General features: G+C 44.0%; 1 protein-coding gene across 3 annotated transcripts in view; it reads right to left on the bottom strand.

The window, feature by feature from the left end:
* Window positions 1-14,764, bottom strand: part of LOC118378351 (TOX high mobility group box family member 2-like) — a 278,978-nt gene that overhangs the window by 43,818 nt on the left and 220,396 nt on the right. For all 3 annotated transcript variants that reach the window (XM_052473985.1, XM_052473987.1, XM_052473986.1), the window contains one exon: window positions 12,718-12,948. In XM_052473985.1, the coding sequence (XP_052329945.1) occupies window positions 12,718-12,948 (231 nt within the window). The remainder of the gene's footprint in view (window positions 1-12,717; window positions 12,949-14,764) is intronic.

Raw genomic sequence — 14,764 nt, 5'->3', positions numbered from 1 at the left:
AAAGATAGGGAGAGACAGAGAAGAGATAGACGGAGGGAGAGACAGAGAAGAGATAGACGGAGGGAGAGAAAGATAGGAAGAGACAGAGAAGAGATAGACGGAGGGAGAGACAGAGAAGAGATAGACGGAGGGAGAGAAAGATAGGAAGAGACAGAGAAGAGATAGACGGAGGGAGAGAAAGATAGGGAGAGACAGAGAAGGGATAGACGGAGGGAGAGACAGAGAAGAGATAGACGGAGGGAGAGACAGAGAAGAGATAGACGGAAGGAGAGAGAGATAGGAAGAGACAGAGAAGGGATAGACGGAGGGAGAGACAGAGAAGAGATAGACGGAGGGAGAGACAGAGAAGAGATAGACGGAAGGAGAGAGAGATAGGAAGAGACAGAGAAGGGATAGACGGAGGGAGAGACAGAGAAGGGATAGACGGAGGGAGAGACAGAGAAGAGATAGACGGAGGGAGAGAGAGATAGGAAGAGACAGAGAAGGGATAGACGGAGGGAGAGACAGAGAAGAGATAGACGGAGGGAGAGACAGAGAAGGGATAGACAGAGGGAGAGACAGAGAAGAGATAGACGGAGGGAGAGACAGAGAAGAGATAGACGGAGGGAGAGACAGAGAAGAGATAGACGGAGGGAGAGACAGAGAAGAGATAGACGGAGGGAGAGACAGAGAAGGGATAGACGGAGGGAGAGACAGAGAAGAGATAGACGGAGGGAGAGACAGAGAAGAAGGGATAGACGGAGGGAGAGACAGAGAAGAGATAGACGGAGGGAGAGACAGAGAAGAGATAGATGGAGGGAGAGACAGAGAAGGGATAGACGGAGGGAGAGACAGAGAAGGGATAGACGGAGGGAGAGACAGAGAAGAAGGGATAGACGGAGGGAGAGACAGAGAAGGGATAGACGGAGGGAGAGACAGAGAAGAGATAGACGGAGGGAGAGACAGAGAAGAGATAGACGGAGGGAGAGACAGAGAAGAGATAGACGGAGGGAGAGAAAGATAGGAAGAGACAGAGAAGAGATAGACGGAGGGAGAGAAAGATAGGGAGAGACAGAGAAGGGATAGACGGAGGGAGAGACAGAGAAGAGATAGACGGAGGGAGAGACAGAGAAGAGATAGACGGAAGGAGAGAGAGATAGGAAGAGACAGAGAAGGGATAGACGGAGGGAGAGACAGAGAAGTGATAGACGGAGGGAGAGACAGAGAAGAGATAGACGGAAGGAGAGAGAGAGAGGAAGAGACAGAGAAGGGATAGACGGAGGGAGAGACAGAGAAGGGATAGACGGAGGGAGAGACAGAGAAGAGATAGACGGAGGGAGAGAGAGATAGGAAGAGACAGAGAAGGGATAGACGGAGGGAGAGACAGAGAAGAGATATAGACGGAGGGAGAGACAGAGAAGAGATAGATGGAGGGAGAGACAGAGAAGAGATAGAGGAGGAGGGAAGAGACAGAGAAGGGATAGACGGAGGGAGAGACAGAGAAGGGATAGACGGAGGGAGAGACAGAGAAGAGATAGACGGAGGGAGAGAGAGATAGGAAGAGACAGAGAAGGGATAGACGGAGGGAGAGACAGAGAAGAGATAGACGGAGGGAGAGACAGAGAAGGGATAGACAGAGGGAGAGACAGAGAAGAGATAGACGGAGGGAGAGACAGAGAAGAGATAGACGGAGGGAGAGACAGAGAAGAGATAGACGGAGGGAGAGACAGAGAAGAGATAGACGGAGGGAGAGACAGAGAAGAGATAGACGGAGGGAGAGACAGAGAAGAGATAGACGGAGGGAGAGACAGAGAAGAAGGGATAGACGGAGGGAGAGACAGAGAAGAGATAGACGGAGGGAGAGACAGAGAAGAGATAGATGGAGGGAGAGACAGAGAAGGGATAGACGGAGGGAGAGACAGAGAAGGGATAGACGGAGGGAGAGACAGAGAAGAAGGGATAGACGGAGGGAGAGACAGAGAAGAAGGGATAGACGGAGGGAGAGACAGAGAAGAGATAGACGGAGGGAGAGACAGAGAAGAAGGGATAGACGGAGGGAGAGACAGAGAAGAGATAGACGGAGGGAGAGACAGAGAAGGGATAGACGGAGGGAGAGACAGAGAAGAGATAGACAGAGGGAGAGACAGAGAAGAGATAGACAGAGGGAGAGACAGAGAAGAGATAGACAGAGGGAGAGACAGAGAAGAGATAGACGGAGGGAGAGACAGAGAAGAGATAGACGGAGGGAGAGACAGAGAAGAGATAGACGGAGGGAGAGACAGAGAAGGGATAGATGGAGGGAGAGACAGAAGAGATAGATGGAGGGAGAGTTATGGAGAGAGAGAGAAGAGATAGACAGAGGGAGAGACAGAGAAGAGATAGACAGAGGGAGAGACAGAGAAGAGATAGACAGAGGGAGAGACAGAGAAGAGATAGACGGAGGGAGAGACAGAGAAGGGATAGACGGAGGGAGAGACAGAGAAGAGATAGACGGAGGGAGAGACAGAGAAGAGATAGACGGAGGGAGAGAGGAAGAGGATGGGGAGGAGGGAGAAAGAGAGGGAGAGGGGAAAAGAGAGGGGAAATTGAAGGAGGCAGGGTCAGGGAGAGGGGAAAGGGAAAGAGAGAGCTAATTGAAGGAGGTAGGGGCGAGGGAGAGGAGAATAGAGTGGAAAAAGAGAGGAAGAGGGGGATTAAAGGAGGTAGAGCGATTAAGAAATAGTTAGAAAGAAAGAGAGACGGAGAAAAGAGAGAGAGAGAGAGAGAGAGAGATACAGAAAGGAGAGTAAAGAGATATAGAGAGGGTTATGTTCAAAAGCTTGTCTTTTGCCAGAACGACTGTGTTTCTCTCTCTCTTCTGACCTTTCACGGAAGCACATCTACAACACATCAGACTCAATTAAATAAAGCTAAGCACTTCTTTCCCCTTTCTAACTGTTTTTCCTTTATAGCCGTAAAACTGGGGATTGATCTGAATCTGAACAACAAAAAATCACTTTTTTTTATTTTGGGAGGGGGCTGGAACACATAGTCACCTTGGGGAATAACAAAGACAAATACACCAATTGATCTTAGACCACAGACCTCAGGGGATGAAATACTCTATATGAGAAAAGTTTCCGATGAGGCTACGAACATAAAATCCATTAAAAAAGATGCCTCTAATATGCTCAAGCACAGCTTGGCGAACAATAAGTCATGCAGTACAAAATAACTAAACGTGAACCGAGCTCACAGAATAACATAGTTTATGATGTTGATAAATCTGATACTAAATAAGATTCAGTGCTGCTATCTTATCATTTCAATTGGGAATTGCTTGTTTTCTAACACAGGTAATTGGAAACAGAGGGCATTCATTTGTTAAAACAAATATGTCTGTGGCAAGGGAATGTGTTTACATTCTAGTTATGCTGGCTCCAGAGGGTCTGTGGCATGAAAGTACACCTCATCAGTACTGTAGAACTGACAACAGTCAAACTCTAGAAGAAACAGCAATCATCAATTTGAAAGTGTTTTTAATAGAATTTATGGTGTCACTCAGAGGAAGAAGCTCCTCCCCTTTGCATAATCTCTGAATGTGTAATCATCTACTTTGTATCATGATGATCTGTATCATCATCTCAAGTTGATTTGGCCGTTGTGGGCTAAAGAACGTGATTTAACACATGACAGCACAACCCAATTGAGTACACTGTATAGGACAACATATCAAATGATTATTTCAACGGAAGACTTTCCCTTTAACAGTCTTTATTATTATTATTATTATTGATATTTTTTACAGATAATCCTCCTGTGAAGAACAAATCCCTTTCAATGTAATCTTTGTTTGGAGAATAAAAGTACATCAGAAAAGAGAGTGTTGAACATAAAATGTTGAAAGAGCCTGGACACCAGAGGGTTAAGAACCAAGCAAACAATAACATTTCAGGAACAGATGTCCTTGAGGCGGATTCAAGGACGAGGCAATTGCTAATCTAGTATTCTCAGCATGATCAAATCACCAGGGTAACAGATATAAATAAAAGTGCAGGAAATGAAGAATTCGCATTCAAGGGTGTCAGGAGCAAAATGAAGATTCATGCTGAAGAGGGCCTGGTGAAGGAGGCAAGAATTAACTGCAAATAAAAGGACACCCAGCCTCCCAATGTCCAGCTGTATAAAGTAGGTTTGGGGAAAACACACTTACGGTGTGCGATGGCGATGCACTTTGTCATAGAGACAGGTGCTTTTATTTGACACGCAATAGGTCCCTGCCCGAGTGGATATTCTAAAAATAACACTCTTGTTTTGGACCGACATCATCAGACTATCTCATTTGTTGCTATGGTGCCCAAGTTTCTTAAACTTGACATTGCTGTAACTCTATGGGAAAGACGCTTGCATTGCCATTGTAATTGATGTGTAATAATGAGATCTACATTGAGTATATACTTGATGAATAACATCTCGTTCCTTCATACACGACATGCATTACATAACCCAGGCATCACATAACCCAGGCATCACATAAACCAGGCACCACATAAACCAGGCATCACATAAACCAGGCACCACATAACCCAGGCACCACATAAACCAGGCATCACATAAACCAGGCACCACATAACCCAGGCATCACATAAACCAGGCATCACATAAACCAGGCACCACATAAACCAGGCACCACATAACCCAGGCATCACATAACCCAGGCATCACATAAACCAGGCACCACATAAACCAGGCATCACATAAACCAGGCACCACATAAACCAGGCACCACATAAACCAGGCACCACATAAACCAGGCATCACATAAACCAGGCACCACATAAACCAGGCATCACATAAACCAGGCACCACATAAACCAGGCATCACATAAACCAGGCATCACATAAACCAGGCATCACATAAACCAGGCACCACATAAACCAGGCACCACATAAACCAGGCATCACATAAACCAGGCACCACATAAACCAGGCACCACATAAACCAGGCATCACATAAACCAGGCATCACATAAACCAGGCACCACATAAACCAGGCATCACATAAACCAGGCATCACATAACCAGGCATCACATAAACCAGGCACCACATAAACCAGGCATCACATAAACCAGGCACCACATAAACCAGGCATCACATAAACCAGGCATCACATAAACCAGGCATCACATAAACCAGGCATCACATAAACCAGGCATCACATAAACCAGGCATCACATAAACCAGGCATCACATAAACCAGGCATCACATAAACCAGGCACCACATAAACCAGGCACCACATAAACCAGGCATCACATAAACCAGGCACCACATAACCCAGGCATCACATAAACCAGGCACCACATAAACCAGGCACCACATAAACCAGGCACCACATAAACCAGGCATCACATAAACCAGGCACCACATAAACCAGGCATCACATAAACAGGCACCACATAAAGGCATCACATAAACCAGGCATCACATAAACCAGGCACCACATAAACCAGGCATCACATAAACCAGGCAACATAAACCAGGCACCACATAAACCAGGCACCACATAACCCAGGCATCACATAAACCAGGCATCACATAAAGGCATCACATAAACCAGGCATCACATAAACCAGGCATCACATAAACCAGGCACCACATAAACCAGGCACCACATAAACCAGGCATCACATAAACCAGGCATCACATAAACCAGGCACCACATAAACCAGGCATCACATAAATCAGGCACCACATAAACCAGGCATCACATAAACCAGGCACCACATAAACCAGGCACCACATAAACCAGGCATCACATAAACCAGGCACCACATAAACCAGGCACCACATAAACCAGGCACCACATAAACCAGGCACCACATAACCCAGGCATCACATAAACCAGGCACCACATAAACCAGGCATCACATAAACCAGGCACCACATAAACCAGGCATCACATAAACCAGGCACCACATAAACCAGGCACCACATAAACCAGGCATCACATAAGTCAGGCACCACATAAACCAGGCATCACATAAACCAGGCACCACATAAACCAGGCATCACATAAACCAGGCATTACATAACCCAGGCATCACATAACCCAGGCATCACATAAACCAGGCATCACATAAACCAGGCACCACATAAACCAGGCACCACATAAACCAGGCATCACATAAACCAGGCACCACATAAACCAGGCACCACATAAACCAGGCATCACATAAACCAGGCACCACATAAACCAGGCACCACATAAACCAGGCATCACATAAACCAGGCACCACATAAATCAGGCATCACATAAACCAGGCATCACATAAACCAGGCACCACATAAACCAGGCACCACATAAACCAGGCACCACATAAACCAGGCACCACATAACCCAGGCATCACATAAACCAGGCACCACATAAACCAGGCACCACATAAACCAGGCACCACAAAACCAGGCACCACATAAACCAGGCACCACATAAACCAGGCACCACATAAACCAGGCACCCCATAAACCAGGCACCACATAAACCAGGCACCACATAAACCAGGCACCACATAAACCAGGCACCACATAAACCAGGCACCACATAAACCAGGCACCACATAAACCAGGCACCACATAAACCAGGCATCACATAAACCAGGCATCACATAAACCAGGCACCACATAAACCAGGCATCACAAAATCCAGACATCACATTAGTCAGGCATCACAAAATCCAGACATCACATAAGCCATGCATCACATAAGTCAGGCATCACATGAGCCAGGCATCACATTAGCCATGCATCACATAAACCAGGCATCACATTAGCCATGCATCACATAAACCAGGCATCACATAAACCAGGCATCACATGAGTCAGGCATCACATAAGCCATGCATCACATAAACCAGGCATCACATTAGCCAGGCATCATATTAGCCAGGCATCACATTAGCCAGGCATCACATAAACCAGGCATCACATTAGCCAGGCATCACATAAGTCAGGCATCACATTAGCCAGGCATCACATAAGCCAGGCATCACATAAACCAGGCATCACATAAGTCAGGCATCACATGAGCCAGGCATCACATTAGCCATGCATCACATAAACCAGGCATCACATTAGCCATGCATCACATAAACCAGGCATCACATGAGCCAGGCATCACATTAGCCATGCATCACATAAGTCAGGCATCACATAAGCCATGCATCACATAAGTCAGGCATCACATTAGCCAGGCATCACATTAGCCAGGCATCACATTAGCCAGGCATCACATTAGCCAGGCATTTGCAAATGTATTACAAATAAAAATCAGAAATACCTTATTTACATAAGTATTCAGACCCTTTGGTATGAGACTCGAAATTGAGCTCAGGTGCATCCTGTTTCCAGTGATCATCCTTGAGATGAGTCCACCTGTGGTAAATTCAATTGATTGGACATGATTTGGAAAGGCACACACCTGTCTATATACTGTAGCAGAAATGTTTTGATGTTTTTCAGCAGCAGGGACTGGGAGACTAGTACTGTGAGATCCTTGATGGAAACCTGCTCCAGAGCGCTCAGGACCTCAGACTGCGAACCTGTGCCTTGACACAATCCTGTCTTGGGGCTCTACGGACAATTCCTTCCACCTTATGGCTTGGTTTTTGCTCTGACATGCACTGTCAACTGTGGGACCTGCAGCATTTAAGGTACCCAAGAACACAGTGGCCTCCATCATTCTTAAATGGCAGAAGTTTTGAAACACCAAGACTCTTTCTAGAGCTGGCTGCCCGGCCAAACTGAGCAGTCGGGGGGAGAAGGGCCTTGGTCAGGGAGCTCACCAAGTACCCGATGGTCACTCTGACAGAGCTCTAGAGTTTCTCTGTGGAGATGGGAGAACCTTCCAGAAGGACAACCATCTCTGCAGCACTCCACCAATCAGGCCTTTATGGTAGAGCACATTACAACCTGCTTAGAGTTTGCCAAAAGGCACTTAAATACTCTCAGACCATGAGAAACAAGATTATCTGGTCTGAAGGAACTAAGATTGAATGCAAAGCGTCACATCTGGAGGAAACCTGGCACCATCCCTATGGTGAAGCATGATAGTGGAAGCACCATGCTGTGGGGATGTTTTTCAGCAGCAGGGACTGGGAGACTAGTACTGTGAGATCCTTGATGGAAACCTGTTCCAGAGCGCTCAGGACCTCAGACTGGTGCGAAGGTTCACCGTCCAACAGGACAACAACCCTAGGCACACAGCCAAGATAACGCAGGAGTGGCTTGGGGACAAGTCTCTGAATGTCCTTGAGTGGCCCAGCCAGAGCCCGGACTTGAACCCAATCGAACATCTCTGCAACGCTCCTCATCCAACCTGACAGAGCTTGAGAGGATCTGTAGAGAAGAATGGAAGACACCCCAAATACAGGTGGGCCAAGCTTGTAGCGTCATACCCAAGAAGACTCGAGGTTGTAATCGCTGCCAAAGGGGCTTCAACAAAGTACTGAGTAAAGGGTCTGAATACATAAGTAAATTTGATATTTTAGTTTTAAATATTTTATAAATTAGCAATACAACCAATTTAATCCATTTTAGAATAAGGCTGTAACGTAACAAAATGTGGAAAAAGTCAAATGGTCTGAATACTTTCCGAATGCACTGTATTACTCTAAATACCGCAATGCATGTTGTTAAATTCAAAAGAATACAAGATAAACATTGCTGATACCATTCAAACCAATGAGGGTTCGGAACTTTAAAGCCAATTATCTATAATATTTGGTGTCTAGTCTTTGGTTGTTTTGTTTCCAACCCTTTTAATCTATGGTGCAATTCGTATGGTGCCGTGTTTCACAGTATTCACCATTTATTGGTAAATAAAGGTGCTAAATATTCAAATGAAATGCATGGAAATGATACTGTTGCTGTACCTGTATGTGTTCCACAGTTCAAAGTTCAAATCAAGGCAAATAAGGACATTTTCATGACAATCGTGATGCCCTTTCACTGCTCGTCATGCCATTAACAACAGACAGCATTGACACAATCTGGGAGCATTCGTTTCTTCTACAAACCCCTCCCATGGGCTGAAATGGACAGATACCAATAAATTACATATTAAGTTGACAGTTCAGCCTGAAATCAAAGTTCATCAGATGTTATCAGGCTTAAAAATGGATCTATTAATGGGATCAGTCCATATCCACACCATCGGTAGCGTAGATGCAGCTATATGGACGAGGTCTGGAAACTTCTGACACATTTTGATTTTGAAGTGAACTATCACTTTAAGGTTGATGGATGTGCTACTATTTGTGACTACGAATGAGATATTGATTTTCTTTGACGTGAGCCTTTATTGTGCCTCCCCCTCTACGGTGAGAACAAAGATGATTGTCTAAGGTTTGTTGTTGGTTCAACTATTGTTTTCTGTGACGACTGTGTGAATATAACATTTCTTCTCATTGACAGGAGATTCTATGGAGCTCGTGTTCTGACAGACGCGTGAGGTGTTGGCTAGAGATGACTGTGTTTACTGACATTTAGCTACATCGGGATTATTGCCGGGGCGGCATGGTAGCCTAGTGGTTAGAACGTTGGACTAGTAATTTAAAGGTTGAAAGTTCAAATCTCCCAGCTGACAAGGTACTAATCTGTCATTCTGCCCCTGAACAGGCAGTTAACCCACTGTTCCTAGGCCGTCATTGAAAGTAAAAATGTGTTCTTAATTTACTGACCTGCCTCGTTAAATAAAAGTAAAATTCTTCAATATACTGTAGGCCTCCATGGTTCTGGCTAGAAGAAACACCTTAAGTGAAGGTTGGCCATGTTGTGTACCTTTATGTTGTGTTTCACTGATCATATGTATATATGTATATATATATATATATATATATATATACATACATACAGTCGTGGCCAAAAGTTTTGAGAATTTGCACAAAGTTTGCTGCTTCAGTGCCTTTAGATATTTTTGTCAAATGTTACTATGGAATACTGAAGTATAATTACAAGCATTTCATGTGTCAAAGGCTTTTATTGACAATTACATGTTGATGCAAAGAATCTTTTTCAAGACCTCTGCAATCCGCCCTGGCATGCTGTCAATTAACTTCTGGGCCACATCCTGACTGATGGCAGCCCATTCTTGCATAATCAATGCTTGGAGTTTGCCAGAATTTGTGGGTTTTTGTTTGTCCACCCGCCTCTTGAGGATTGACCACAAGTTTTCAATGGGATTAAAGGTCTGAGGAGGTTCCTGGCCATGGACCCAAAATATTGATGTTTTGTTCTCCATCATGCTAGAAAAGGCAGTGTTCGTAACCAAACTGTTCCTGGATGGTTGGGAGAAGTTTCTCTCTGAGGATGTGTTGGTACGATTCTTTATTCAGGGCTGTGTTCTTAGGCAAAATTGTGAGTGAGCCCACTCCCTTGGCTGAGAAGCAACCCCACACATGAATGGTCTCAGGATGTTTTACTGTTGGCATGACACAGGACTGATCTGATGGTAGCGCTCACCTTGTCTTCTTCAGACAAGCTTTTTTCTGGATGCCCCAAACAATCGGAAAGGGGATTCATCAGTGAAAATGACTTTACCCCAGTCAACAGCAGACCAATCCATGTACCTTTGGCAGAATATCAGTTTGTTCCTGATGTTTTTCCTGGAGAGAAGTGGCTTCTTTGCTGCCTTTCTTGACACTAGGCCATCCTCCAAAAGTCTTCATCTCACTGTGCGTGCAGATGCACTCACACCTGCCTGCTGCCATGCCTGAGCCAGCTCTGTACTGGTGGTACCCTGATCCCGCAGCTGAATCAACTTTAGGAGACGGTCCTGGCGCTTGCTGGACTTTCTTGGGCGCAATGAAGCCTTCTTCACAACAATTGAACCGCTCTTCGTGAAGGTCTTGATGATCCGATAAATGGTTGATTTAGGTGCAATCTTACTGGCAGCAATATCCTTGCCTGAAAAAGGCATGTTTGTGCAACGCAATGATGACGGCACGTGTTTCCTTGCAGGTAACCATGACTGACAAAAACAATGATTCCAAGCACCACCCTCCTTTTGAAGCTTCCAGTCTGTTATTCGAACTCAATCAGCATGACAGAGTGATCTCCAGCCTTGTTCTCGTCAACACTCACACCTGTGTTAACGAGAGAATCACTGACATGATGTCAGCTGGTCCTTTTGGGGCAGGGCTGAAATGCAGTGGAAATGTTTTTGGGGGATTCAGTTCATTTGCATGGCAAAGAGGAACTTGACAATTAATTGCAATTAATCTGATCACTCTTCATAACATTCTGGAGTATATGCAAATTGCTATTATACAAACTGAGGCTGCAGACTTTGTGAAAATTAATATTTGTGTCATTCTCAAAACTTTTGGCCAGGACTGTATAAATAAATAAATAAATAAATAAATATATATATATATAAATAAATAAAATATATATATATATATATATATATATTTGTCAAAGTGTTATGACGTTAAAGTTAATGTTATTATATCAGGAATGCAATTATGTCATTAAGAGCTGCAAAACGTTAACCACTCATTTCGGAGTGTGTGGGTATAAACGTGTATGTATTGGTGTGTGTGTTCAGTGTGTGTGTATAAACGTGTATGTATTGGTGTGTGTATAAACGTGCATGTATTGGTGTGTGTATTCAGTGTGTGTGTATAAACGTGTATGTATTGGTGTGTGTGTATTGGTGTGTGTATAAACATGCATGTATTGGTGTGTGTGTTCAGTGTGTGTGTATAAACGTGTATGTATTGGTGTGTGTGTTCAGTGTGTGTGTATAAACGTGTATGTATTGGTGTGTGTGTGTATAAACGTGTATGTATTGGTGTGTGTGTGTATAAACGTGTATGTATTGGTGTGTGTCTATTGGTGTGTGTATAAACGTGTATGTATTCGGTGTGTGTGTATAAACGTGTATGTATTGGTGTGTGTGTTCAGTGTGTGTGTATAAACGTGTACCGGTATGTATTTTTATTTTACCTTTATTTAACTGGGAAAGTCAGTTAAGAACAAATTCTTATTTTCAATGACGGCCTAGGAACAGTGGTTAACTGCCTGTTCAGGGGCAGAAAGACAGATTTGTACCATGTCAGCTCGGGGGTTTGAACTTGCAACCTTCCGGTTACTAGTCCAACGCTCTAACCACTAGGCTACCCTGCCACCATGTGTGTGTTCAGTGTGTGTGTATAAACGTGTGTGTGTATAAACGTGTATGTATTGGTGTGTGTGTTCAGTGTGTGTGTGTATAAACGTGTATGTATTGGTGTGTGTTCAGTGTGTGTGTGTATAAACGTGTATGTATTGGTGTGTGTGTTCACTGTGTGTGTGTATAAACGTGTATGTATTGGTGTGTGTGTTCAGTATGTGTGTGTATAAACGTGTATGTATTGGTGTGTGTTCAGTGTGTGTGTGTATAAACGTGTATGTATTGGTGTGTGTTCAGTGTGTGTGTGTATAAACGTGTATGTATTGGTGTGTGTGTTCAGTGTGTGTGTGTATAAACGTGTATGTATTGGTGTGTGTTCAGTGTGTGTGTGTATAAACGTGTATGTATTGGTGTGTGTGTTCAGTGTGTGTGTGTATAAACGTGTATGTATTGGTGTGTGTTCAGTGTGTGTGTGTATAAACGTGTATGTATTGGTGTGTGTGTTCACTGTGTGTGTGTATAAACGTGTATGTATTGGTGTGTGTTCAGTGTGTGTGTGTATAAACGTGTATGTATTGGTGTGCACCTGTTTTGCCTCCTCTCCCAGGCTGTCCCACATGGAGGCCACGATCTTGGACACGTCCCCAAAGGTGGCGTTGGGGTTGGAGCTCTTGATGGCCGCCTGGGTGTCCCTGAAGAAGAGGGCGTAGGCCGACACGGGTTTCGACGGCTCGTTGGGGTCCTTTTTCTTCTTCTTCTTCTGCGGTTTGGTCTTGGGCTTCATCATCTCTGAGGAAGGCCGCTTCTCGCCCGTCATCTGGAAGAAGATTTAAAACGATGCATTTGTCTCCTGTCTTTCTGTTTGAAGACTGACCAATAAGACAACTGCTCACTCACAGAGAATTATACTGTATGACACGGGTAAGAAACGCAGTATCAACTGTTCCCTTTCGACAGTGCTCTCCACAATGGTATGCTATCATTATGTACATTCTCCTCTCTATTACCTGAGGAGAGCAACAGAACACAGTGACAAGACACTCCCCACTCCTCTCACTTCACACCTCAGTGCACAGCTCCTTCCGTTGGTAACGTTTCACTGCCTCACGTAGACAAATGAACATGGTCAGTGTGCCAACTCATCTGTGTCAATGCCAACCAGACAGCTCAAACAAGCTTGCATCCCCAACATCAAGAGATGAGTTGCCAGTCCAGTGTAAGCATAAGTATGATTTAACTCTTATCTTACTTACTAAGTTAATAGACAATAATGTTTATGAACTTTTGCTGCGAAAAACAAAAGAAAACTCATTTAGATTCCATTTTCATCGTAATGACTTGTTTGATTAAATCCATTACAACTAATAGAGACATCCACAGTGGAAAAAGAAATTGCAAACAACTCCCCTCTTAAACTATGATTCAAAGTAGTACTCGGGTTTGATTTAGAATTCTCAGGAAAGAAACATTCAATGTAACAAGATAAACCTGTTCACATCAAACACAGAACATTGTATTTACTTGTAAGAACATGTATTTACAGTATGATACTCTTTTGCTTTGAATTGTACTCTATGAAAATAACCTGAGATACAGTCTCTCAAATCGAATATAACACTACCATTATCCATTCCAACTTAAACTGGGCGTTTTTCTTCAGCAGTACGTTGTTTACATTGTCAAAAATGATTTATCAAAACAACACAAACGCATTTCTCCCCGGACTAGGTAAAACTGTACATTTCTCCCCGGACTAGGTAAAACTGTACATTTCTCCCCGAACTAGGTAAAACTGTACATTTCTCCCCGGACTAGGTAAAACTGTACATTTCTCTCCGGACTGGGTAAAACTGTACATTTCTCCCCGGACTAGGTAAAACTGTACATTTCTCCCCGGACTAGGTAAAACTGTACATTTCTCTCCGGACTAGGTAAAACTGTACATTTCTCCCCGGACTAGGTAAAACTGTACATTTCTCCCCGGACTAGGTAAAACTGTACATTTCTCCCCGGACTAGGTAAAACTGTACATTTCTCCCCGGACTAGGTAAAACTGTACATTTCTCCCCGGACTAGGTAAAACTGTACATTTCTCCCCGGACTAGGTAAAACTGTACATTTCTCCCCGGACTAGGTAAAACTGTACATTTCTCCCCGGACTAGGTAAAACTGTACATTTCTCCCCGGACTAGGTAAAACTGTACATTTCTCCCCGGACTAGGTAAAACTGTACATTTCTCCCCGGACTAGGTAAAACTGTACATTTCTCCCCGGACTAGGTAAAACTGTACATTTCTCCCCGGACTAGGTAAAACTGTACATTTCTCCCCGGACTAGGTAAAACTGTACATTTCTCACCTAACATTCCTGACGGCAGTCTTCTTTAAAGAGTCTCATTAAGATAATAGATTCCAACTTTTGTGCAACGGAGCAAAATGTATTCAAAATCACCTCTGTTTCTACTAGCTTTGATGTGGATGTTGAATACATTGGAGGCTAATGGAATTATATAGTGATGGTAATCGTTTTTTATTCATACATGGACAGTCATGCACAGTGGGGAGCTTGTATGGTGGAGAAAATATTGTGTTGCAGAAAATGTGCTGGTCTAATGTTGTATCACTCTGTGCTTG

The sequence above is a fragment of the Oncorhynchus keta genome, chromosome 21, assembly GCF_023373465.1.
Source record: "Oncorhynchus keta strain PuntledgeMale-10-30-2019 chromosome 21, Oket_V2, whole genome shotgun sequence".
In the NCBI taxonomy this organism is placed as follows: Eukaryota; Metazoa; Chordata; class Actinopteri; order Salmoniformes; family Salmonidae; genus Oncorhynchus; species Oncorhynchus keta.
Note: the sequence above shows the minus strand (reverse complement) of the source record. Positions and strands in the feature narration are given on the sequence as shown.